We start from the raw sequence: 26,171 nt of genomic DNA on the forward strand, positions 1-26,171 counted from the left end.
ACATGCCTGCTGGGCCACTATGTGTTCACTGCAGCATAGACATACCATAAAATGTAATTAATTAGGCCCTACAAATGTTTATGCATGTTCCTACCTTTACATATGTGAGTTACTCCCATGGAACAATTCTTGTGCATATAGTTAAGCACATATATGTTTGCAGGAACAGGGCCTTGATCAGCTATGACTGTACACTAGAAGTCAATGGACACCAATATACCACTGCACTTACCACTATCAGCAATAAGATAAACCCTGAATTACCACAGTTATGCTACACAGTACCGAAGAAATGTGAGTCCTGATTGTCATTTAAACCATTTGAAAATGCCATGTGAAGGTGCCTTACTGTAAATGAATATCAGGCCGAGTTTTAATGACCAGAGTGTCATTAAACATTATTCATCAGACAATAGAAAAATGTTGGGATCTTTGGATGGCAATGGTTATCTAAATGCCAGTAATTATATCTACTATTAATGACCGTAAGATATTACATCATTTCAAATAAAATTTTAATGCAGGGATGTTGTTCTGATATTTACTTATCAGATTCATTTTAAAGACACATCGACTGAGAACTTTCTATGCAGAGGAAGAAAGGATACTTTTGAACACTGAGCTGAAAAATATATTAATATATGGTAGTTTACAGTAATGCATTTTTCATTCTATTTTCCACTTATGTTTCAACTGATCCCATGTCCAGGGGTGGCAGGTTTGTAGAAATTTTGGTGGTGCCCAGAACCCGCCCCCCCAAACTCTGCCCCCCACCTGCCTAAGGCTCTGTGAGGGAGTTTGGGTGGGAGAAGGGGTCTGGGGTGCAGACTCTGGCATGGAGTTTGGGTGCTGGGTGCAGACTCTGGGCTGGGGCAGCAGGCGGGAGCACAGGAAGAAGTGAGGGGTGCAGGCTCTGGGCTGGGGCAAGGGGTGGAAGTGCAGGAGGGGGTGAGAGGTGCAGGCTCTGGGAGGGAGTGCAGGAGGGGGTGAGGAGTGCAGGCTCTGGGAGGGAGTTTGGGGGCAGGAGAGGGTGTGTGAGATGGGGGTGGAGGTGCAGGCTCTGGGACAGATTTTGGGTGAAGACTCCGGGCTCTGTGTGTGTGTGTGTGTGTGTAGGAGGGGATGAGGGGTGCAGGCTCTGGAGTGGAGTTTGGGGATGGGAGGGGTGCGGAGGGAGGGGATGCAGGCTCTGGGAGGGAGTTTGAGAGTGAGAGGAGGTGCAGGGGTGAGGGCTGTCGGGTGTGGCTGGAGACGAGGGGCTTGGGGTGTTGGAGAGGCTCAGGGCTAGGGCAGAGATTTGGGGTGCGGGGCAGTGAGGGCTCTGGGGTGGGGCAGGGCTGGGGATGAGTTTGGGGTGCAGGCAGGCTGCCCCGGGGCTGGGGCCAGAGAGGACGACTCCCCTCAGCCCTCTCCCCACTGGCAACAGTGAGCTCTGGGGGAGGAGCCCCCCGTTCCCCCGGCAGCACACTCATCCCACACCACTGTCACTGCATGTGCTCCTAGGGCCCCTCTCAGGTTCAGGAAGCCCCCTCGCCTCCCCTCTGGTGGGTGCCAGGGGTGGGGGCTGCCATTACATATGGCCTCCCCTGCTGCTGCCCCTCACTGTAGCCTCACTGGGGGTGGGAGATGGTGCTGCCCCTTGCCCAGCGTGCAGCAGGAGCGGTGACGGGTACTGTGCTGGTGGAGGGTCCCGCTGGAAAAAGGAAGGTACCTCTGAGGCGGAAGGGCAGGGGCAGGACAGTCTGCCCTGGCATTAGATGGGGGGCACTAGGACCCTGCAGCAGCAGTTGATGCCGTGAGCCAGAAGAGTGGAGTCAGCATGGAGCTGCAGGGAAGAGGCAGGGACGCTAGGGGGCCCGAGGAGGTGCGTGAGGCTGCAAGTAGGGGCTGGGGGACACTCAGGGGAGGTACGAGGGGCAGCAGGCGGGGCCCGGGGAGAGGCCTGGCTCCAAACATTACTGGAGCCGGGCCCCCAGGCCCTGAATATTGCTGGAGCCTGGGCACCATGGGCCCATATAACTCGCTGCCCCTGCCATGTCTAACTGCATAGGTTTCCTCCTCAGAATTCATTTGATTTTCTATTTGTTTGCTAATTGAAATTTGAAAACGCTCTGAACATTCTTTGGCATGACAAATGTCTTCCTGTGGGAATGAAACTGACAATAAGATCTAAGTATAAGCTTTCGTGGACTACAGCCCACTTCTTCGGATGCATATAGAATGGCCATTCTGTAGTCCACGAAAGCTTATGCTCTAATAAATTTGTTAGTCTCTAAGGTGCCACAAGTACTCCTGTTCTTCTTTTTGCGGATACAGACTAACACGGCTGCTACTCTGAAATAAGATCTAAAGATCCTGCCTCTTAGTAGGAACAAACTGAAGGACAGAAGGCAAAACAAGTAACAAATGTAAGGGTATATTATAGAGTGGAGATGTTAGATAGTTAATCAAACATCTTTAAATACACATTAAGCTCTTCGTTCGCTTTTTTAAAAATCATGCAGAAAAGTTTGCATATGAAATTTTGGTCCCACTACCAGATTTGAAAAAGAAAAGCAGAACTCTGCTTTGTCTGCCAGTGCTGGGATTTTTACTACAAGGACTTAAGGCTAGGTTAAGTGAGCTAACCACATTATTTTTTTTGGACTGGGTTCAACAAACTCTTCCAAAAGAAAGAAAGAAGAAAAAAAAAAAGCAACCATCATTTTGTTTCAACACCTGCCTTTGTACATTAACTTCTTACCCTATAGAACCAATCTCTCTGAAAGCAGCCTTACTCCTTAAAGCACCCAGGACACGCAGGTGCACTGAAATTAAAAGTACCTCATTTAATTAAAGATATCTATAGCATTTATCTGAGCGCTACACAGTTCAATTGGTTGGCTAGCAACACACTGTGTCAGGCATGCTATTGGCTTCTCATGCCATCTCCTTATTTACTTGGTGGCTTCATAGTCATAGGGTGGAAAAAGTATTCCCGCACACTCTCTTGCTGTTGCTTTTGATATGGTGATTTCTAATGCCCTCAGTACTGCTGCCACCTTTTCTTCTCCTGTTGAATGCACTGAACATTCTCAGGTGATGGAGTGAAGGGGAATTTCTCAAACTTGACACACTAAGTCTGGAAAAACAGTGTGCAGGCCCAAAAGATACTGATGAGGAAGGTTACTAATCACAGAAGAGAAAGTGTTTCTAAGGGCTATTCTGCATTTCAAGTAAAGGAGAAGGGCAGCTACATCCTTTTCTCCATGCAATATTCTCATTCTCTCCCCCCCGCCCAAATATCCATTCTTGGGGTTTGGAGAGAATTTCTACAGAAAACAAAAACTATTTAGGAAAAGATATTGTCTTACTGCACACTCCTATCCAGCAGCAGCATATTGGTCACAGAGGGGAACTCACACTGCAACAGGGATTTCCTTTCATTGTCCAGAGACAAAAAAAAAACATGTCCTTGATCCTAAAGAAGATCCTGTATATGTCTCTTAAGAGAGCTATGCAGCCTTATAGAAAACGTGTCCTTGTTATGCTGCCAAGGTCCTTTTGTGCTTGACTTATCTTATGAGTGAGTGCTTATTATGCAAGTAATAGCGCCTCAGGGGCAACATTAACTTGAATACCACATTTTAAACAATTTCATAAATATTCCATTGGTGAATGGGAACAGTTTACACATCCAAGATGGTTCCTTCTGCCCCCACAGGTTAGTTATCTTAGTGGGAGATTATCTATATTAATCATATGTAGCTAGCCATGCATGTCACATTAATTTATCTGAATGGGTAACAATATTCTAAACTGACGTCATGTTTAAATTACACAACTGAACGCACATAAAGATCAACAAACTAAATAAGCCAGTTGAAGGCTTCTGACAGAATCTACTAGAATTTTTCTAGGAATCTGTTTCTATTTAGTAGGAAGAAAAGAAGGAGAGAATTAAGATACAGACATGAAAGTCATTACAGCTGCCTGGTTTCCACTGGAATCGATGACTAACACACCCTGTAGTGATTTATTATTTCTAAATTAATCACTAGGCTCAGTTAGTGGCAAGCAGGAGCCTTCTCCCCACTCTGCAAACTTCCACCGGCTACAGCATCAGTTTCCTGTGGCATAGTAAACCTAGCCACTGAAGCAAGAGAAGAGGGGGAGGAGCCATGATGATACAAGGGAGGAGAACAACCCTGGATGCCAGCTCCACCCCTTCTAATTTCTCACTGGAAGAAGGTGGTGGGTGAAACTGCCATCTGGAAACACATTTCACTCTCCAATACCAATATGGCTGCTCCTCTTTACCTTCACATCTTGGCTTAGTGTCAGCCCAAAGGTGCATATATGGAGTGGCGGTCCTAAGAGTCAGGCTTCCTGTCACCTGGCATTAGCTGAGGGGTGGGACTTCCTATAAGAGTGAGCCTGCTTGACCAGTCATAGGAAGTGCAGAGACTTGAGGGGATATAGGGGAAGTAGGGATATGGGCAGGGGCTCTTCACACCAGATGAAAAGGCCTGGCTATAGTATAAGGTAGGAGCTACAGCCTAAGAGGCCTGAAGAAATACCAGGCAGCAGGACCTAGGTTTTGGAAAGAACTGTTGAGCCCAGCAAGAGGCTGAAGTAACTGAAGTGGGAGAAAGCCATGTTTTGATTTAAGTTGACATTTGACAATATTGTTTGAATAAACTGATCCCAATGAGTGTAACCTGACTCAAAAGCACCTGGATGCAGAGTCCTGGAAGAAAACTGAGGCAGGATGCTAGATTGGGTAAAACCTTGTTACAATCATGCTGAAGAATTATGTGGCAGCATAGAGAGGCTTTTCCAAAGATTCCTGCCTGGCTCAAATCCAGACAAAGTGATACACAATATAGCTGAAAGGTGTTTGCATATTATAAAGTTCAGAAAAATATCTTGGGATGTCACTGGCACTGTAATATATAGATATGTTTGTCATGTGCTACATAATTGTGCAGCAGTTTGTGTAGCTTAGTCGAATTGCTGCCTCTCCTTTCTCTGATTCCTTTGTGAAACAATTTTAAAATGAAAAATCCAGTTATTTAAAGAAATACTAGTGGAGTTTTAGGCTTAGATCTGATTTATTGTACTGTAAAATTTGATCTGATTTGGATAGTCCATCAGATTCTAAATATATATTTAACCTATCATTTTCCATCACTCCTAACCCCATAAATCCTTCATCTATTGCAAATAACTTTAAAAAAAGCAAAAGCATGAGTAGCCTTAGCTCCCACCTGATGTGCATGAAAGTAGAAGAAGATCCCACCTTTGTAGCCCCTATAAAAACAATACTTTGTAGTATTCTGAAACTGTCTATGTGACAAAAAGTTCACAGAGCTATCATGCCAGAAAATTAAGCCGTACAGAATTTACTGTATACTGAACACTGTTTTTAATTAACCTAGTGTATTATGCTGAAGTTATTTCAAAATATTTGTGTGGGAGACATTTGCCAAGTAGAAAAGGGCAAAAAAACTGGAAGGATAGGGAATTATTTTCAGGCTTCTCAGTGGAAAAACAATGAATATTAATTGTAAATGTCCTTTTAAATTATTCTAAGCACAATTTCCCGACACTGAAAATCAGCTACATTTTCTTGCAATCATGGAAGGTCACTATTTATACATTTATCACTAGTCATGGCATTTCCTATCTTATCTCACTCTTCTTCTAACTGAGTGCTTTGCTTACATCTGCAGCTGTTTAACAAGTGATTGGAAATTTAGCCTCCTGATTTCCCGTTAAATACTAGGCACAGGAAAACAAATAGCACTTGTTTTTCAGTGAGTTTTGTCAGTCATCCAAAATGTAGTGCAAACCATACAACTGCCTGTGGTTTGGTGGCAGAGACCCAAAATATTTGAGCCATATTTTTTTGTCAACTCAAGAGAGTAAACCAACTTTTGGCAGAAATAATGAGTACACAGCTTCCCTCCTCCCCCTTCAGAAATGCATAAGTGACTTAATTACTAATCTTTATACTGGAATTAATTTATTTTTTTCACTGCAGTAAGTTTTTTTCTTTTAAAATCTCAAGCCAACAGACATAATACAGTTTTTCATGGTTTTTTTTTTCAACTTGTTCTACCCTCCCCCCCCCTCCATTTTATAAACTTTACTGATATGAGTAATTCCTTTAAAGTCACTGGGGCTGCTCATGTGAGTAAAGTTACTCATTTGTATAAGTGCTTTCAGGGCCCATATCCCTTACTCACTAGGATGTCTTAAGTGCATACCCTTCAAAGTAAGAGTTGTAGGATCAGGTTCTTCATAAACAGTTATAAATAATTACACATGATGATTTCTGCCAGAAAGTCACAAAGAACTGAGTATAAATTTTCGATGGCAATTTAATTCTAATTTTTGCACTAAGATGTTTCATTTTCCTAGCAAAGGTGTTCCTAGGCTTTAAAAGCCAGAGGGAGGGCTGCCACTTGTAGTGAAAGCATTCACCAGCTAAACTGTACCTGTAAAGCCCACCTCTCTGGCAGTTCCATAAAAAACCATGGTTTTTGGCCAGGACATTTTTGCAACAAATCATTCTAAGCAACAACCACCACCAAAAAAAGTGGGTTTCTGTTGTTGTTGTTTTGGTTTTTTGTTGTTGTAAAAGTAAACTCTTCTCCATACTGTTTTTGTTGGTTTGGGTTTTTTGCAAGCCTCCCCCCTCCACCCCTGAGCTGTAGCACAGGCAAGATGTTTTCTACAGGCTTTTGGAACGGCTTTTATAAATTTTCAGGCATGAGAGTCTGACCAGCAACTGAATCTCAGTGATGTCCAAGACAACGCAGAGTGGGTCCAAAATTTGCATCTAAATTACCATAATCCATTACAGATACAATATTAATTATTATATTAATAATATACTGATAGCATAATAATATTTAGCTCTTAAATGCAAGTTTTTATCCAAGATCCCAACACATTTTGTCAAGGTGGGTAAGTAATATAATCCTCAGTTTACAGATGGGGGAAATGAGGCAGAAAGAGATGAAGTGACTTGAGGAAGATTACACAATAAATCACTGGACGAGTGGGAAACTTCTTACTCTCAGTCTGGTGCCCTGTTCACAGTACAACACTATTTTCCTATTTATAACACTACAATTCTATGAAGCATTATCTCACTTCAACTCACATTGTATAAAAGATTATATTAAAGCAAACTGAAGTTAACTATGTAAGAGGCATGGCTGAAGTGCATAGCACTCTAAAGAGGGTGCAGTATACATTACTTCAAGTGTAAATCATAATAGACCTTTTGCCATTTAGTAGTTTTCTATAGGATTTTAGTAATATTTTGGTCCACTGTTTGGCTTAACATGTAAACAGGAATGTCTTGTAAAGAAATGGCTAAACTGTGAGCCACTCACATTACATTTTGAATAGACACTTTACCCGTCACTTTCCCCCGAATTAAACTATGTGTATAACAAGGCAAAAAAAAGTATTAATTTTTTTCCATGTGCACCAAACCATTCAGAAATGCTTTTTATATTTTTCTACCTTAAAGTATCTAGCAGGAAGATTTCTAGATAGATACTTAAGCTTCTTAATTACATTTAAATTATACTAGGAAACAATGAATACTTTTCACAGTTCAAATTTCCTCCCAAAACAGAGTCAGGCATGATACAAAATCCCAACTCTAAGCATATTGTTGGAAAGTTCAGATTCTGATACTGGCCCCTGTCTGTATAATGGGCTACAATGGATTGAATTCCCCTGAACTCCGGGGAAGTCCTGCTCTGATCTTTGTAGCCTGAACCCATCTCCATTCCAAAGTGGTTCCATCTTTAAACAGCAACCCTGTGCTGTCTTCTGTTGGGTTCCTTGAACAAATTAATTCCAATGAAAAATTGAATACAATGTTCCACAGACAGGACCTGGCAGCACTATACAATGGCCAGAGCACCACAGTGGTAACAAAGAGACAGAGGTCTGGTCCTGGCTGTGCCACTGACTCACAACATAACCTTGGATGAGTCATTTACCCTCACTGTGCCTTACTTTCCCCATCTGTAAATTAGGGCTAATAGTGCTGATAACCTTTGTACAGTGTGTGCAAAGGACTGTGTTATGTGCTATTACTGTTATCATTCTCTGTAGTACTGAGGCCATTTAACTGAAGTGTTTGGCTCGGGTGCTAGGTTTGCTGTTCTTTTAGTCACTTAAAATGCCATAAACTAGCCAGCTGAACATCTTTTCATGTCTTCATTTTCCTTACTGGTTGGTGATTAATCTCTAAAGAAACTGCAGAGTGTATTAAAACACAGAAAGGCAATAAACTTATAATTGGGGTAAAAACAGTACATCTATTTGTTTTGTGAAATGCTCGAAAGAAAAGCTAGAAAGTCAGCAATTACCCCAGGGAAATGCTTCCATAGAGACAGACACAATAGTTATGACACTGCAGCAGTATGTGTGACTTACATTTCTGCTTTGAACATATAATTTGTGGAAATAAAATACAAGGAATTTATTTAAATTTAAAACCTGCTAGGAAAGAACACATTAGTAATTAAGTTTCAAAATAATCTGTTTTCCACCTTAACCACAAGCTCAAGAGAAGTGAACAACGGAGATAAAGCTGAAGTGGATAAGCCAAAATATTTTAAAATAAAAAGGACCAGGTAATGTATCCTTCATTCTACCCCTAACAGAACCTTGAGCTAGAACTGTGTCAGACTTCGCTGGATGTTGTGGCAAGAAGGAAGGGTGCCTTTCACTCCATGGGTTAGAAACATTGTGTATGTCTGTTCCATGGTTCACTTTGAAATAAGAATCACCCAAAGTACTTCCAAACGCTGCAGGCCAGAGAGGAAAGAGTGGAAGCCTCTAGGGTATGCCTTTCACTGCCGATTTAGCCTGGATGATGAGCACCGGGGTTAGCCTAGCCCAGCTGTGAGCAGCCACACAATGAAGCCATACCCAATCACTGTGTCCTCACTGGTGCTGCACTCCCCTATATGAGGCGCTAGAACTTCTGAGGGGCATAGCCTGTAGTTCTGTGTGCTGCTGTAAGCTGAGCTGCTCTGATTCTTTCCCAATGAATTGTGGGCAAACTTGACTGTCCTTCTCAGCACACAGAGAGAATTGTGGGAAGGTATTGGAGGACTGACAGAATTCCAGTGATTTAGTCTACATCCTCACTGCAAAGTGAAAGCAGAACCCAGGCTCTAACTCACACCCCGAGTCAGGGTAGCTAGACCAGGTTTAAAGCATCACTAAACTGAGATGAGAGGTTTTTGTATGTGGACAGGCAGGGAGTTAGGTATAATATCTGGGTAAGACCCCAGGCTAACTGCAGTGAAGACACGCCTGAACAGTGAAGGGAGAGGAAGAGAATGAAATGCTGGGTTGGGAGGTACTGCAGGTCTCAAACTGCGGCAGGTTATGCTGAGTCAGTGATATGGCACTCTTTGGATGCAGCCATCTTCTTCTCCAGGTTCTCAACTTTTATTATAAAACAAAACAAAACAACCCCAAACCTCTATTCCTTGCGGTTATGGAGAACACCATGCATGTGGGAAGCAGGCATAAACTGATGCAGTGATTCCTAACTGCATCTACAGAGCACCTGCTATTCATCCCAGTGACTAAATTAGCTCAGATGCTTAGTGATGATCCTTTAAATGTCAACACTGGTAACTAATTCGCTGCTGTCCCACATGTGACTATGGAAAGGGAGGGTCACGCTCTGCACAGCCTACAGTTAGTAATGTCTTTTTTTGGTGCCATGAAGTGGACAGACTGAGGACATTGGCCAGGATGGGCTGGGTCGAAATGGAGACTCTGGGCTGCTACTTTTACACGCTATTTTGAGTGTACATGAAATTAGCCATAAAAATGCACAGGATAGAGCTCAGTCCTGCTCCTATTGAAGCCAATCTGAATTTTGACAAACTTAACTGTAAGCAGGATTAGTAGGGTTACCATATTTCAGCAAGCAAAAAAAGAGGACGGGAGGAGCCCCGCTCTAGCCCCGCCTCTGACCTGCCCTAGCCCCGCCCCACCCACTTCCCACCCCCCTCAGAACCCCCAACCCTCCACCCCGCTCCTTGTCCCCTGACTGCCCTCTCCTGGTACCCCTGCCCCTATCTGCCCCCCAGGACTTTATCCCCTACCTAAGCCTCCCTGCCTCTTGTCCCCTGACTGCCCCCTCCTGAGACCCTCCCCCCCTCCTAACTGGTCCCCTAGGACCCTACCCCCTACCTGTACCCTGACTGCTCCAACCCTTATCCACACCCCCACCGCCAGACAGACCCCTGGGACTCCCATGCCCCATCCAACCACTCCCCACCCCCTGACCGCCCCCCCCAGAACTCCCGACCCATCTAAACCCCTCTGCTCCCTGTCCCATTGACTGCTCCGATCCCTCTTCCCACTCCTGCCCCCTGACAGCCCCCCCCGAACTCCCAACCCCCTGACTGCCCCCTCCTGGGACCCCTGATCCTAACTGCCTTCCAGAACCCCACCCCCTACCTAAGCCTCCCTGTTCCTTATCCCCTAACTGCCCCTTCCTAAGACCCCCCTCCCTAACTGCCCCCCAGGACCCTACCCCCTACCCATACCCTGACTGCCCAAAACCTTATCCACACACCTCCCAGAAAGCCCCCCCCGAACTCCTGACCGCCCCCCCCCCCGTCTCTTGACTGCCCCCTCCAGAACCTCCCTGCCCCTTCTCCGACCCCCTGGCTCCCTTGTCGTTGGCCTTCGGTTCGCCTATGGTCTCTCTGTGAGCTTGCTCAGGAACTGTCTGAGCCGTTCTCCCGGCATGCTGGGCAGCAGTGGGGGAGGAGCTCCAGACTGCCGGAGGTGAATGCAGGGAGGGAGGGAGGCAGGGAGGGAGGGAGCTCTGCTGCAGGGGGGAGGAGGGACTCTCTCTCGCTGTCGGAGCCCCATGTAAGTGGCACCATCCGGCTGCCCGGTCAGCCGCGTGTGCTCTGCATGGGGGGGGGGGGGGAGAAAGAGTCCGGACATTAACAAATTCCCCCCGGACGCTATTTTTAGTTCAAAAATCCGGACATGTCCGGGGGAATCCGGACGAATGGTAACCCTAAGGATTAGGTCATTCAAAGCTTAACACATTAGGGGCTCAAACCCCCCCTCTTCTCTTGCTATTTTCCTCAAGCCCCATTGAAGGTGCAGCTCTTGCATTCCACTGAACACTAGGGTTACTGGAGTTTAGCATCACAGCTAGCCAGCTGCAGGGGGAGTACACAGTGCATCCTCCTCACCTTGCACTCCTGGTGGCATTTTACCTGAGGCACAATGACTCTCTCTGGACAGTGCACCACTGTACTGTCCACCACTGCCAGCTGTGCCTTAAAAGCAAAATTAAGCCCCAGATGGATATCCTGCAGCTATAAATAATAATGTTTACTTCTGAGATTATGATTCAAAATAGTAAAGCTGCAATTCTAATAGAGAAGACTCATCCTTAGACATTATGTCATATGCTAAAAATCTAATCCAAACAACCAGTCTGTTTCACTACAAATAGCAAACTTGAATGTCCTGGCAAACTGAAAGAACATGATTTACAAACAGTAGGTAGCATTTGGAGCTTGCCATATAAGCAGTGCTCCAACCTTTTGAGAAACACTAATGGCTTCGTTTGGTCCTTCTCAGCAGTGCAACAAAACCTCACGTCAGCAATAAACTTTGCATTGTACACACAAGAAGCTCAGCTTATACATATTTGTATTTTGGTGACAGACCACACACTTAGCAGCTACTTGTAAGATGTCCTATTGCTCTGATGTTTTTAGCATTATAGTACATTCAAGACTTCTAATCAGGACTGGTGTTATGTCCTAGGCTACACAACTTCTCAAACTAGAAGTACTGCTAGAGTTAATAATCACACAATAGGTAGATTCCACAAAACCATTTTTTTTTTTTAAATTCACATAAGTAACTGGGCACTTTCCCAAACTGCTTTCCCATGCCACCTAATTGCTCCCCAGAGTCCCACACTGAAACTTGATCTTCTGTTAAGTTTTTTAAAGATACGCTTAAAATCCTTCAAAATGAATATCATTCACTCCACATGTTGTGTTACAGAGCGGCAGAGGACTCGGTATACTTACGAAGAAAAATCTTCGGACTCCAGATGCCAATCTTTCCGTTTTCAGCTTCCAGGTCAGGGGCTGAGGAGAGTTCAGTAGGAACACCACAGGCTTATGGTGAACGTGCACTGAGGAAATGGGATTCAAATGTAACGTGACCTGCAGAGCAACAGAAAAAGTTGTGACTATTTCCCTCTAACTGTTCAAAACAAAATTAAATATAAAACTCTGATTGAATAACAGGTCATCTTTACATACATTAAGGTTTCTAGAATTCAGACCTTCTGACCCAAGACTGATGGATTAGCCTTCTCCAAAACTGTCAGTCTGTGTTAACATTTGTATTCTGAAGTTGCAAAGTGCTGCAAAAGTGTTTAAGAAAACCTTGGCAAATGTTGATCAAAAATAGTGTGGGCAGAAGGTCAAACCACTAAACTGAGGGTTAGAGAACACAGAGATAAACCAAAAGAACTGCAACCTGCAAGGGGAGCTCAGGTATCTGATCTCTAAATGAAAGGCTGCAGAGGTTGTCTAGCAAGAGGCCTGAACATGCTGATATTGATGGGACTGAAATCACACCTGGGAAATACAAAAAAACAACCAGCACCAAACAAAAACAAAATTACACACAAGAGGAACCAGTCCAGTAACACAAGATGATACCATTACACCAGCCCTGACCTTCCTAGAGAAGGGATTCCAACAGAAATCTAGGCCTACAAAGGAATACATAAGAAGAAAATTAATAGAATTTCCAAAAGGACCATGTGGAAACAGGTATGGTAAACAAGACTTTACATTACAAAATAATGGGCTTTATAACCAAGCCCCTGTATGTCCCTAGACCTGCAGGGAACAAAGGAACAGAAAAAAATCATCTATGATCAACAGGCTAGGAACACAGCCAGTGCTCTATTCTTTCTAGGGAGAATATCAATAGCAGTAGTAGATTGCTGCCTCCTTAAAGGTGGTCCCACAAGACAATGAAAGGAAAGTTAGATGACCCACATGGCCATCAACGGGAGGGGAGGTGTTCCACATAAAGATTAATAGGAGTGGAGTGCCCAAGAGACTATTTGTGTGATTCACACTATGAAGAAGTTTGAGACTAGCTGGTATTCGGAATATCAAAGAGCAATCAAATCAACTACACTGTTGCAATAAAGGTTCATTTTTTAGAATGGCTCTTAGTACAGTATATCTTACTAAGATTATAGGTAGGGTTCTCCAGCCAATAGACCTTGCTCTACTACAATATCCCACAAGCCTTTGCCACACAGATTACCAGCTTCCTCCTCTTCTCCCCAAGCCAGCAATGCCCACAGGTCACTGATCAATCTGTAGTGCCTTCTGCTGTCTCTAGAGCAACAGGATGTGCTGCAGAAACAGAGAAAGGTAGCTGGCTGGGGGAGCACAATATATTCATCTTGCTTGGAGAATGAAGATCTCCACCCAATGACTGAGGAGATGAAATCCTCCCTAGACCTTTGATCACACTCAAATTCAAAGGGCAAGATGAGAGATACAAGCGTGGCCAGCAACTCTGTCTGCAGGAAACAAAGAAAAGGATGAACCTCGCTATAGACATTGAGTGGAGAGGATGAGAGCAGCCAAAAGGGAACACCCAGGGAAGAGACCTGGGGAGGATGTGTTATTTAGGGTTAAACCAAACGTAACATAAGAACGTAAGAATGGCCATACTGGGTCAGACCAAAGGTCCATCTAGCCCAGTATCCTGTCTTCCAAAAGTGGCCAATGCCAGCTGCCCCAGAGGGAATGAACAGAACAGAACAGGTAATCACCAAGTGATCCATTCCCTGCCAAGGGGTTTGGAGTGCGGGAGGGGGCATGGGCTCTGGCTGGGGGTGTGGGCTCTGGGGTAGGGCTGGGGATGAGGGGTGCAGGAGGGGGCTCTGGCCTGGGACCGAGGGGCTTGGGGTCAGGAGGGAGCTAGGGCAGGGGATTGTAGTGTGAGATGCGGGCTCCGGGCTCCAGGAGGGAGTTTGAGTGCGGGATTAGAAAATATTATTAATTTATTAGCCTTGTATTTTTTTTAAAGACTTACTCCAGTTGATTTTAATAGGGAGTTCTGATTAGAAATTCATAACACAGTATATACCCTGTTACTAACAGACCCAGCAAATTCCATCTCTGCAGCACCTGGTAAGGATCCACTGGAAAATAAGGCAATGAAGCTACATCATTATCTATATTTAAACTGACCTCAAACAACTGTGTTCAAAACTAACAACTAGAGTCCACATAATGAAGTACAAAGTTTGACTCCATCTTAGACTTTCTGAAGATTTTTGCTTGTCAGCAAAGTTGTGAGAGACAAAAAAACAAAAACAAACAAACAAAACAAAAACAACCCGAACCACACTGCTGAGGCCGGACAGTCAGAGGAATTACCCTGACTGGATGTGCCATAAGAATTCTTGGTTATTATTCCAGTAAGTTTTGGTTGTTATTTCACTCTTTGGTTTTTTAAATCATCATTGCTGCATCTGGCTTTTCCCCCACAGGCTTCAGCACATGGCACCTGCTGTACAGACACAACACTGCCCTCTTTGCAACTATTGTGTGGTTCCTGGCTGGGATGACAGGACAGGGAGGAGCAACACTATATGTCACAGTCTTCCCACATTCCAGAAAGAAAAGTGCATGCTGGTCCTTTGGAAAAGTCACAGAAAGTTAAAATTGAAAAGGAATTTTTCACAAGTAAAATCTAACTTTTTCTGAAAATTCTCTCACACACACAAAACCAACACAATTTTGCATTGTTATCCTCTCCAAACAAAAAACAAATACACAAAAAACTTATCTGAAACTCAGTCTGGAAGCCTCTTAGACCCAGACTCCATGGAAATAAAGTGCAAAAAAATGTACACTTTTCTAGCAGACTCTGTGATGATGTTCCACCAGAGTGGATGGAATTCTCAAGCCTTCGGGACCCACACTCTCAGTGTCATTACTCCTCAGGTCCCACCTAAGTCAGTGAGTCTCCATTAGGCCCTTATCCCCCACCTCCATTCCTGTCATTTGCTATTTTTTTGCTAATGGGTCTGTCAGGTTTTAAAACCCGAATAAATAATCTAGGTACCAGCACAATGAGATTTCTACAATATATTTAATTTAGCTCTTGATCCACAGTCAGGTGTAGTTTCCTCCTATTTTTCTTTTGGGGCACACTGAGCAAATAACTTTTCCACTTGCCTCTCTTCTGTAACACTGTTGACATCATCACCATCTTCCCCATCCCTCTGCCCTGCAGTGTGGCAGCCATTTTTGATCATGTCACTCCCCTCTTTAAATCCTTCCACTGGCTCACAAAGTGCTACTGCATCAAGTGTAAGCTATGTCAGCACATTCAAATCTCTGTGTAAAACTCTGCCTCTCTCTGCTTATCTGGCCTTGTCAAGCTTCTTGCCACTTTGGTTCTGCCAACTGTTCCCAACTTCTTCTGCTTGTCCATCAGCTTCTTGCACGACTGCCTCCTTGACAACGTTCCTTATGTACGGTACCACCTCCCTGAGCTCATTTGCTTACATCTAAGTCCCTCTTCATAAACCACTTCTGCCATGCTGCTAACAATGAATCTAGCAGACATGTATAAAAAGAACCCTATTTGTTGTTCCTCTTCCCCGAAACTCTGAGTGCCTATCTGTTCTTTGACTGTGAGCTCAAGGCAGGGACTTCCCCCTCTTCAAAGTCTGGTCAGTGTCTAGCATACTGCAAGTACTACATAAACAAATTAATAAAAGGGTATTTGACTATTTCAAACCATTAAGCCAGAATGTATTTAAGGAAAATGTTTGTAGAAGAGACAAGTTACATAGAAAGTTTTTCCTTCTTGTTCTCTTTTTGTATTTTGTCAGACTGAATGCTTATTATTATTATTAAATATTTGTATTATGTAGTGCCAAGAGACCCCAATAAGAATCGCAGCCCCACCATGTTAGGCTCTGTACAAACAGCTATGAAGACATAGTGTCAAAACCTGGCTCCACTGAAGTTCACAGTGAAAGACCCATGGGGCCAGAATTTCACCCATGATTTACCTGAAAGCATTAGGGAAGTTACTCTATTTTATATGATGCCTTATGAAGTGATACTCCCCCATCCATCCTTCTAAATTTAATTTAAACTATTTATATGTGTTACATTTTTGTTGCATTCAACATCATGATATCTTAGCCAACAGCTATTAAACAGGCATCCTCCATTTTAGATGGCACTTGTAATTCTGCCTGAGCACTTGAGTCAGACAATATCAACATAAAATAAAAAGTGAATAATTAAATGAGGCAAAGAGTTATTAGGTCATCTAGTTCATCTACCAGTCAGCTACACCATAGTTTCTATTGCTTTCTCCAGCCTCCTTTTAAAATGTCCTAAATGATGGAGCTTTCACCAATTCCCTTGAAATATTAATAGTAAATAAGCACATATGTCCCAGTATCCTCCCTTGATGAAGGTTTCACTTGTTTATTGATGTATCACAGTCAACATTTTCATAAACATTAATCTAACATTTCTGGGCATGCTTTTAAACAGTCCTTTCAGTTAAGCTTAAGTCCCAGAAGCTTTGTATGTCAAAATAGTACTGTTCTTCCAGAATGTGTCTGCCTATCTCTTAGCCTCCTTTGGGTCACACTCACTCACTCCCCCAAGTTATAAATTTCTAGGCACTAAAAGAATATTTTAGCTCAATCATGGACAAAATTTAACTTTAGGGCTATGCCAAAACACACATACTCAAAAATGATGGCAAATTCATTAAAAAAAATCATTCTTGCTTTGGCAATTGTTCCAACAACAAAATATATAGTTGCAGATGGGAAATGATACATACAAATGTCTAGTTGTCAGGTCAGTTAGAATAATCATTTAATATATGCTGTAAAAAGCTTTAAAACTATTAAATATGAGTTCAAAAAGAGAGATGTGTCCCTTATAAAACATGTTATCAAACTAAAGCAAGTATTACCTAGCAAACAATATTTGTGTGGGTGCTTATGCATGTAACAACTGTCTATACAGTTTGTAAAAAGCTCTTTTAAGGCCTCTATTAAACATACACAATATCTACAAGGTTAATACAGCTGCAGAGGTTTCGGTTTCCCTGGAGATGATAGTTTCATGGAAGGCTGAATATCACCACAGCAACCAAACTACAAAAACAGTCCATGGGCTCCTGCCCCATTACTCTGGTAAAGCAATTTGTACTACGTGAAAGATTAGGGCACAAACGTTGAAAAATGATCAAAGTAAACACCGCTGTTAAAGTACCATTTTGTTTTGCTCACTTCAATGCATCAAGTCACAGATTCAGTTTTGTTATGAAAGATGAAAGTCAAGTGCCAGGGATTTGTAAAGTTGAATTAACTACTCCAGTGTGAAGGTCTTGCAATAAATTCATAGCACATTTTCCAAAACAACCATTACAAATCTGTGCTAATAGACTAGGGCAAAAATATGCTATTATATCAAGTTACACTGCCCATACTAAGACAGCTGTTCAGTAAAGCAGAAGAGAAAAAAAAGAGATTAAACCCCAAGAGTGTACACCACACCACTTCTTCAAGTCACAAAAACTGAACAAGGTGCACTCAAGAGGACTTAGGTGAACGTAATTACTCAGCTGAGAGTATAAAATTAATTCTTTTCCCTCTGACCGAATACAGATAGGATCTAAACTGCATTTAGAATAGATATAAGGAAGCATACGGCTTTTCTTCAGTTCTGTCTATAAATACTTTGAATCCTGTTCAGTCAATATTCATAATTAATCATTATCCATAGGATACAAATTATTTTGATAATGCATACTAGTGAACAGAATTAATGTGATGAGAAGATCAGCCTCTCTTAACATTCCACTAAGTCCTACTATCCAATATAAGAGATTCAGAAATTCTACAGGAATTCATTTGATGAAACATAATGCCAGTGCACTGGCTACAATGGAGTTCCACCCAGGATGAATTACATATATTGAGTAAATCATGATTTTAAAAACAAGGGATGTAGGATTATGTCATTTCTAGGGAAGTATTTGCTTTTTCAGTTGTTTGGGTTTTTTGTCCGCAGGAGACAAAGTCATCTTAATTTCCCTCCAAAAATAAAGAGAAAATATTCTTCAGGCAGGGACTGTAAATTCAAAATGGCAGCCACATATTTTATCCAGATTTTCATCTTATTTTTGTAAGATTTACTTTACTCTCTTTAAAACATTTTGGGTGTTACAGATATGAAATTAATAGGTTGTGTAGCAGGGTGCTGGTGCAAAAGCACCTAATTAGCCCCTGCCCAGTCAGCTCCAATCAGGGGAAGCAGATTGGGGCTGATGGAAAAGGCCTGATGCCAGCCTGAGGATTGGGAACACCTGCTGGCCTGACAAGCCAAGGGCTATAAAGGCTGGGAGGGAGCCAGAAGGCAGGGGGCAGCCAGGGAGAAGTCAGTGTGGGAGGGAACTGGAGGCCTCCTAGCTGAAGGCTGACTCTGCCTGTAAAGGAGGTGGATAATCCTGTACAGCTGGTATATAGACAGACATTGGTGGTGGAACAACTAAGTAAATAAAGACACGGATGTTGCACACCCTGAAGCCTCTCTGAGCCTTATTGGGGGGCAGCAAGCGGGCCCCCAGGAAGAGGGGCAGGTCGTGGACCCTGTTACAGTTGCAATTTACAGTTTTAGGGAACCCTTAGGTTCTGAGAAACAGAGTGTGCCAAACTTTCAATGAGAGGAAAAGTTCTGCACATGGTAATTACACTCATAGTACTGTATGCGTCTGCACATATAAAACAAGCAATTGCATGTGCAAGTATCCATCTGTATATGAAATCCCATTCCACAGTTTCTGGTTTTCAAGTGTACTTACTTGATCTTACAAATGCAACTTAAGCACTAATTTTTCAAAATTTGACCCAGAAAATGAGACAGAGAGTGTCTGTGTACATGCAAGTCTGCAACAGAGATGACTCAATAAGACGTATATACCTGCACCCTAAGAGAAATTCTGCCTAGAAACTTCACAAAACTCTTCAAAATTTGTGATCAACTTTGAGAAAGAGAATACCGATTAACAAAAGCTTTTGTTAAAACTTCCATAATCATAGAATCATAGAATCATAGAATATCAGAGTTGGAAGGGACCTCAAGAGGTCATCTAGTCCAACCCCCTGCTCAAAGCAGGACCAATTCCCAGCTAAATCATTCCAGCCAAGGCTTTGTCAAGCCGGGCCTTAAAAACCTCCAAGGAAGGAGACTCCACCACCTCCCTAGGTAACGCATTCCAGTGTTTCACCACCCTCCTAGTGAAATAGTTTTTCCTGATATCCAACCTGGACTTCCCCCACCGCAACTTGAGACCATTGCTCCTTGTTCTGTCATCTGCCACCACTGAGAACAGCCGAGCTCCATCCTCTTTGGAACCCCCCTTCAGGTAGTTGAAGGCTGCTATCAAATCCCCCCTCATTCTTCTCTTCTGGAGACTAAACAATCCCAGTTCTCTCAGCCTCTCCTCATAAGTCATATGCTCCAGACCCCTAATCATTTTTGTTGCCCTCCGCTGGACTCTTTCCAATTTTTCCACATCCTTCTTGTAGTGTGGGGCCCAAAACTGGACACAGTATTCCAGATGAGGCCTCACCAATGTCGAATAAAGGGGAACGATCACGTTCCTCGATCTGCTGGCAATGCCCCTACTTATACAGCCCAAAATGCCGTTAGCCTTCTTGGCAACAAGAGCACATTGTTGACTCATATCCAATGAAGCAAAAGGAATATTTGTCAAGATCTTCCTGCTTTCTCACTTGAAACAGTCATCTAAAATACATTCTTCAGCTAGTGTGGCGAAGCATCCAGTGGTTTTTATTTTCATTTTACCACTGGTTTCTGATGCAGTTAAAAATGTTAAGTAGGAAATCAATATGCATATATTGTTAGACTCATTCTTCTGAAACTCAGCTGTGTCCTTTAGCTACTACTTGGAATTGGGGGTGGTACTAGACACCGCAAAGCATCGCGCAGCTGACAGCAATGCTGTTAGAGTGAAATCTTAAGTTAACAAAACTAGCAGTGGAGGGTGCAAAACGTATTCTAGGGGGTGCAAGCAGCTTTAGGGAAGAAAACTTACTGTGTACATTTTACCCACAGCAATGAAGAACTAGCAAAACTGATTCCTCCAGACAAGTCAGGTCCTCAGATGGCGCTGTGCATTTTGACGGATTTCTGTTAAGCTTGCATAGCATTATACAAAGTCGTTACCCTCTATATGTTAATCTGTTTGTTACGACATGGTGTACACATTTAATAGTAAGCATGAACCACAATCACAGTTTCACTTTTGCTCTTATTACAATGGATAGGAAAAACAGGTAACATGCAACGGAAAAACCCCAACTCAAATGAAAAACAAAGAAGCCGAAACTGATTCAAGTGAAGCACCACCGTGGCATATCTGTATATGTACCTGTGTGGCGGCGGCGGGGGGAGAGGGAAGGGAAGGAGGTAGATTACTACAGACACAAAGAAGGTGCAATCAAGTAAGTTTGAGAACCACTGCTCTAGAACTAAACACATTAAAGGTCAAATTCAGATCTGGTGTAAGAGGATGCAATTCCAATAAACTTGTATCCTCTTACACTGGGTCTCAATTTAGACACACCAGCCAGCGGAGCAAAAAAGGTGAACTGCTAGCAGCAGTTCAGTACTGGATCATGGAAAAATAGGTTTGGATATAGTAAGGAACATACACTATTATAGATGTAGTAACAACATGTACTATATTAAAACTATTCTTCAATACCTGGCAACAGTACTATGTACAACTAATTTTTAACAGATGTTTTAGTGTAGCAGAAAGACTTTCTCCTAAATAGTTTTAACGTTACACAAAAATATTGATAGGCTCTTACTGGAGATAAAGTAGTTCAAATGCAACTTCAAAGGGCACCAAAGTTAGCGGAAGTGTGTCAGAAAGTTCCACACACAAACTGGAATTAGGAAGCATTCTCCATTTTACTTTATTACAAACATGATAATTTCTGGACAGGACTTGTTCATATACATTTAGACAAAAACTGCTAAATCATTTCTTCTACTCCAAAGCATTTTTTAACTACAGCTGCCAACTTGTTCAGATTACATTAAATGTAAATTATTTACACAAATATATAGAGAAATATAATATACACATTAAAAGAAAAGTCTTTCAAAGTGCTTCTTATACTCCTGACATATGTTACCTGTTGTGCCACTGGTAGGACAATTTGTAAGCGCTTCTCTACACTAGAAAGTTGTACCACTTTAATTGTGCCAGTATAGCTAGCGATACCACCCTTCCATACCCCAGTATGGACACACAATTATACCAGTATTAATGGGCTCCATACAGTATATACAGAATGAGGAACAACTATAGTGATATAAGGGCTTGTCTACAGTGGCACAACTGCAGCTGCAACACTGCAGTGTCTACACTGAAGCGTTACATATGCTGAGAGGTGGTAGCGAGGTCAATGGGAAAATTCTTCCATTGGCTTAGCACTATCTACACCAGGAGTTAGGTTGACTTCATGTCATCACTCAGGGTGCTGCGCATTTTTCACATCCCTGAGCAATGTAGCTGAGTTGACCTAACTGTTTAGTGTAGATCAGGCCTAAGTCACCTTTATACCAGTCTAACTTCATTCACACTAGGTCTTTAACCATTATAATTATTTTGGTAAAAAGAGCAATCCCCTAATCAAAACAGATATGCTGGTAAAACTTTTAAGGGTAGACCAGGCTTTAGCGTTTGTGCTGCTCAGCTGCCCATGTTAACTTCCCCAACCTATTTGCTACCAAGTCCAACTTATCCTGGACATATGGAATTGTAGTTTCAATGTGTTCTTAATAATCAAAAATGTTAGTAAGGCTCAAGATGTCTCAGGGAAGCAGAGGCAACTAGGATCATTAGAGCTCAGTTATGGGCAAGTGGAATGGGCAGATATTGAACAAGCAAGAAGACTTCAGAGAGACAGTGATGAAGCAGCACCCCAGGAGACTACCATCTATGGGCAGTGATCTTCCTTTAAGTTTTTGTGGGTTTGGGGTTTTTAATTTAAAAAGAGTAATTTTCACAAATTCCAAAAAAAGGTGATACAGTTTTATGTAGAATTCAACTTTCTTTTTGCCCAGCTCTAGAAAATCTAAACTTTAGCCAACATTCTCTCCTCCTTTTATTTATCCTTTATATCTAGAACAGGCTGCATATTTTAAAGTGAACAGCCTATCACAATGCATCTGTGCTCCAAACAGCTATACTCTTCTTGGCCTCTAAGTTAACAGTGAACAAAATACAGCAGTGCTTTGCTTTCTGTTTTCTTTTTTGCTCTGTTTTATTTAGTGTAAATACTTTTTGAAAAAGAGAGTTTCAAAGAACTGGCTACAGCACATAGTGTAGGCAGACTACGTGCAAACTTCCCCATGTAGTTCTGCCAACACAGTTTATTCCTCAACTGCTATCCTAGTTCTGGGCACCTGCTAAGCAGAAGCTGCCACAGTGTTGAGTCCTGACAAATTATATGGTGGTTTTGTAATATGGACAAATGCCCATGAGGCTGAGACCACCAAACTTATTTCATCTCCAACCTAAACCAGATATAAATGCAGGCTCCCGAAGATGAAATGAAACCACCTGTGCCATCTGCCCCTTCATGACACAGTTAGGCTTTCACTCAAAAGGATCTAAAACACGGTATTGTCTTAACTCTGCATAGTGGAGTAGAGGTCAATACCATTCCCATACTGTACAACGCATCCAAAGGGGAAAGTCCTTCTTTTACACATTTCATGGGGAAGTTTCTTGTTTATTTTAAATCTATTTAAGGGCTTCAAGCCCAATCCTGCAGCCCTTATTCAAGGCAGCAGTCATGCTGATGTCAATGGGACTACTCATAAAAGGAATGGTGTGTTGGGCTCATATGTTTTACTTTCCCTAGCAATTTACTACTAGAGACTGTCTAATTAAAAAGTGTAATGTTTAGAACAGGGGTAGGCAACCTATGGCACGTGTGCCGAAGGCAGCACGTGAGCTGATTTTCAGTGGCACTCACACTGCCCAGGTCCTGGCCAGCGGTCCGGGGGGCTCTGCATTTTAATTTAATTTTAAATGAAGCTTCTTAAACATTTTTAAAACTTTATTTATCCCATCCCATCTCCTAGAACTGGAAGGGACCTTGAAAGGTCATCGAGTCCAGCCCCCTGCCTTCACTAGCAGGACCAAGTACTGATTTTGCCCCAGATCCCTAAGTGGCCCCCTCAAGGATTGAACTCACAACCCTGGGTTTAGCAGGCCAATGCTCAAACCACTGAGCTATCCCTCCCCCTTATTTACTTTACACACAACAATAGTTTAGTTCTATATTATAGACTTATTGAAAGAGACCTTCTAAAAAACGTTAAACTGTATTACTGGCACACAAAACCTTAAATTAGAGTGAATAAATGAAGACACGGCACACCACTTCTGAAAGGTTGCCGACCCCGGTTTAGAATTACACTTATTACTCTATTATGGAATAGTATTCTACTCTGTACGTAGGGCCCCATTATGCTAGGTGCCATACAAACACAAAGAAAGAGACAGCTCCTGCCCCCAAGACATCACATCTGACAAAGACACACAAGAAACTTAACAAAATAAGACAAACGTGGGTAACACAAGACACATGATGGTAGGTTGTGGTATAAAGATTTTATTGCCACATTTGAGAACTCCTGAGTATAATGCACTCATAACTCTGCCCCTCAAGAATTAGTAGCCATTCCACTGGTAGAAAGAATTTGCATAATCATATATTTATATTACACACACAAAAACTATGTTAAAAGCACATTACTAAGGTTGCAAAGTCAAGCACTCAAAAGTTAGGAAATGCAAGAAACAAGGTTGCTGGACCGGGTGAGAGATGTGGGCTCTGGGCAGCACCTATCTCAGGTAACTCCCGGGAAGCAGCCTGCATGGCCCTCTGGCTCCTAGGCCCAGGGGCAGCCATGAGGACTCTGTGCACTGCCCTGACCCGGAGGCGCCACCCCCACAGCTCCAATTGGCCATGGTTCCTGACCAATGGGAGCTATGGAGCCGGCACTCAGGCCTCTATGCCTAAGAACAGGAGGGACATACCGCGGGCTGCACGGATCTCGGTAGGGAGCCTGCCAGCCCCACACCAACTGGACTTTTAATGGTCCGGTCAGCAGATCTGAGCTGAGCTGGCAGGGTCCCTTTTCGACAGGGCATTCTGGTCGAAAACCAGACACCTGGCAACCCTATTCCCCTCCCCTCTCCCCGGGTCTGGTTCTTGTCCCCTTTGCATTGAAGTCAGGCTGCCACCTCCTCCACAATGACAGGGTACCAGCAGGGGGAGCACTGAGAGCACCGGACAGTGTGTCTCTCTGCTCTCAGTTCCTGTGCCTTGCACAATACCAACCTGCAGCAGCTGGAAGCAGCAATTACAGGCAAAGTCCTGCTCAGCCCCTGCAGTCCTGGGCTGGAGCATTCTCAGTGCAGACAGAAATCTGCAAGAATTTAGCGACCAAACTCTAATCCATCTCAACTGAGAATGCATGAAGTGAGATTTTTTGAAGGTCTATAACTTGGCCAAATTTGTTTAATAGGAACAGTAAAAGATACAGCTCTGACCCAAAGGCAACCCCCCCTGCCTAATTTCTCATCCCTGCTCCGAAGCAAGGAAGCACTAGAGTATCTCAAACAGTTATACCAATTGGTTTTAACATGGGCGAAACAACATCTTTTCCTCCAATCTCATTCTCAGAAACAGCTGAACCATTTATGCTGAAAGTTTCCAAAATAATTCAGCCTGAGGCAGACACTCTGCATGCATAATTTCAGACTGAATGGTTAAACTTTCATAGTTATAAGAAACTGAAAGTTTCCACAAAAAGAAGAACAGGAGTACTTGTGGCACCTTAGAGACTAACAAATTTATTAGAGCATAAGCTTTCGTGGACTACAGCCCACTTCTTCGGATGCATACATTCGGAAGAAGTGGGCTGTAGTCCACGAAAGCTTATGCTCTAATAAATTTGTTAGTCTCTAAGGTGCCACAAGTACTCCTGTTCTTCTTTTTGTGGATACAGACTAACACGGCTGCTACTCTGAAACCTGAAAGTTTCCAGCAAGCTTAAACAGACATTGCTACCAGTTTTACCTATAATTCCCACCTTAGGTGCCATAACCTCCCCCCCACCCCCACCCCAAAAGAGCACTACCTAGCTGATTCTAACTCAACCCCTTACTATACAATTATTTCTATTGGGAATTTATGGGATTTGAGGAAATCTATAAAACAAACATCAACTTGATCCCAAAATCCCAGGATTGCAAAATGACTCTAGAATTCGATTCTCTGCCGCCACAATTAGGATTTTGTTTCCTAAAGTGTGACAATATCATTGCTATGGCTGCATCTTTTCTTTAAAAGATGTCATAAATCAACATAATGTGGCAGATTAATAGATTTGGGTTTGGATGTCTCCACCACACTACTCATTTAAATACCAGAAGTTGTGGGAATGATAATAATTAACTTGGGAAAATCCACAGAATTAAAGGCAGTGATGCCATTACAATAATAATAGTGAAGAAGGATGGTTGCGTGACTAAGGCATTAGACTGGGGTCAGAGGTCTTGCTTCTACTAGACTACAAGTAGCGACTGCTGTGGAAACAGTGCCATTAATGTGTGTGCAATTTAGTGACTTCAACTTGCAAAGTAAGATCAGTGCATGCCATGGTTTGTGAAATAAAGGTTGAGTGTCTTATTTTATCTCCTGGAATTTCTGAATTAGAAGACATCAAAGTGTTGCTTATTTGATTCCTATGTTTGTGACAAAGAATGTTGACACAATTAGGGTTTCCTGCACATGACTGAATTCCTAGTTCTTCAGATCAGAAAGCTCTACAGTCTACACCTATCAAAGAAACAGGTATTTTTCAGAAAACTTCAGAGAAAACAGCAGCACACAATGGTGCCTATTTAGAAGTGAATGAGATATTACAAGCACTAGAGCAGGG

At 42.7% G+C, this 26,171-nt stretch overlaps 1 protein-coding gene across 15 annotated transcripts in view; it reads right to left on the reverse strand.

The window, feature by feature from the left end:
• Positions 1 to 26,171, reverse strand: part of TGFBR3 (transforming growth factor beta receptor 3) — a 180,565-nt gene that overhangs the window by 55,294 nt on the left and 99,100 nt on the right. For all 15 annotated transcript variants that reach the window (XM_024105880.3, XM_024105882.3, XM_065554249.1 and 12 more), the window contains one exon: positions 12,111 to 12,248. In XM_024105880.3, coding sequence (XP_023961648.2) covers positions 12,111 to 12,248 — 138 coding nt within the window. The remainder of the gene's footprint in view (positions 1 to 12,110; positions 12,249 to 26,171) is intronic.

The sequence above is a fragment of the Chrysemys picta genome, chromosome 8, assembly GCF_011386835.1.
Source record: "Chrysemys picta bellii isolate R12L10 chromosome 8, ASM1138683v2, whole genome shotgun sequence".
Taxonomy (NCBI): domain Eukaryota; kingdom Metazoa; phylum Chordata; order Testudines; family Emydidae; genus Chrysemys; species Chrysemys picta.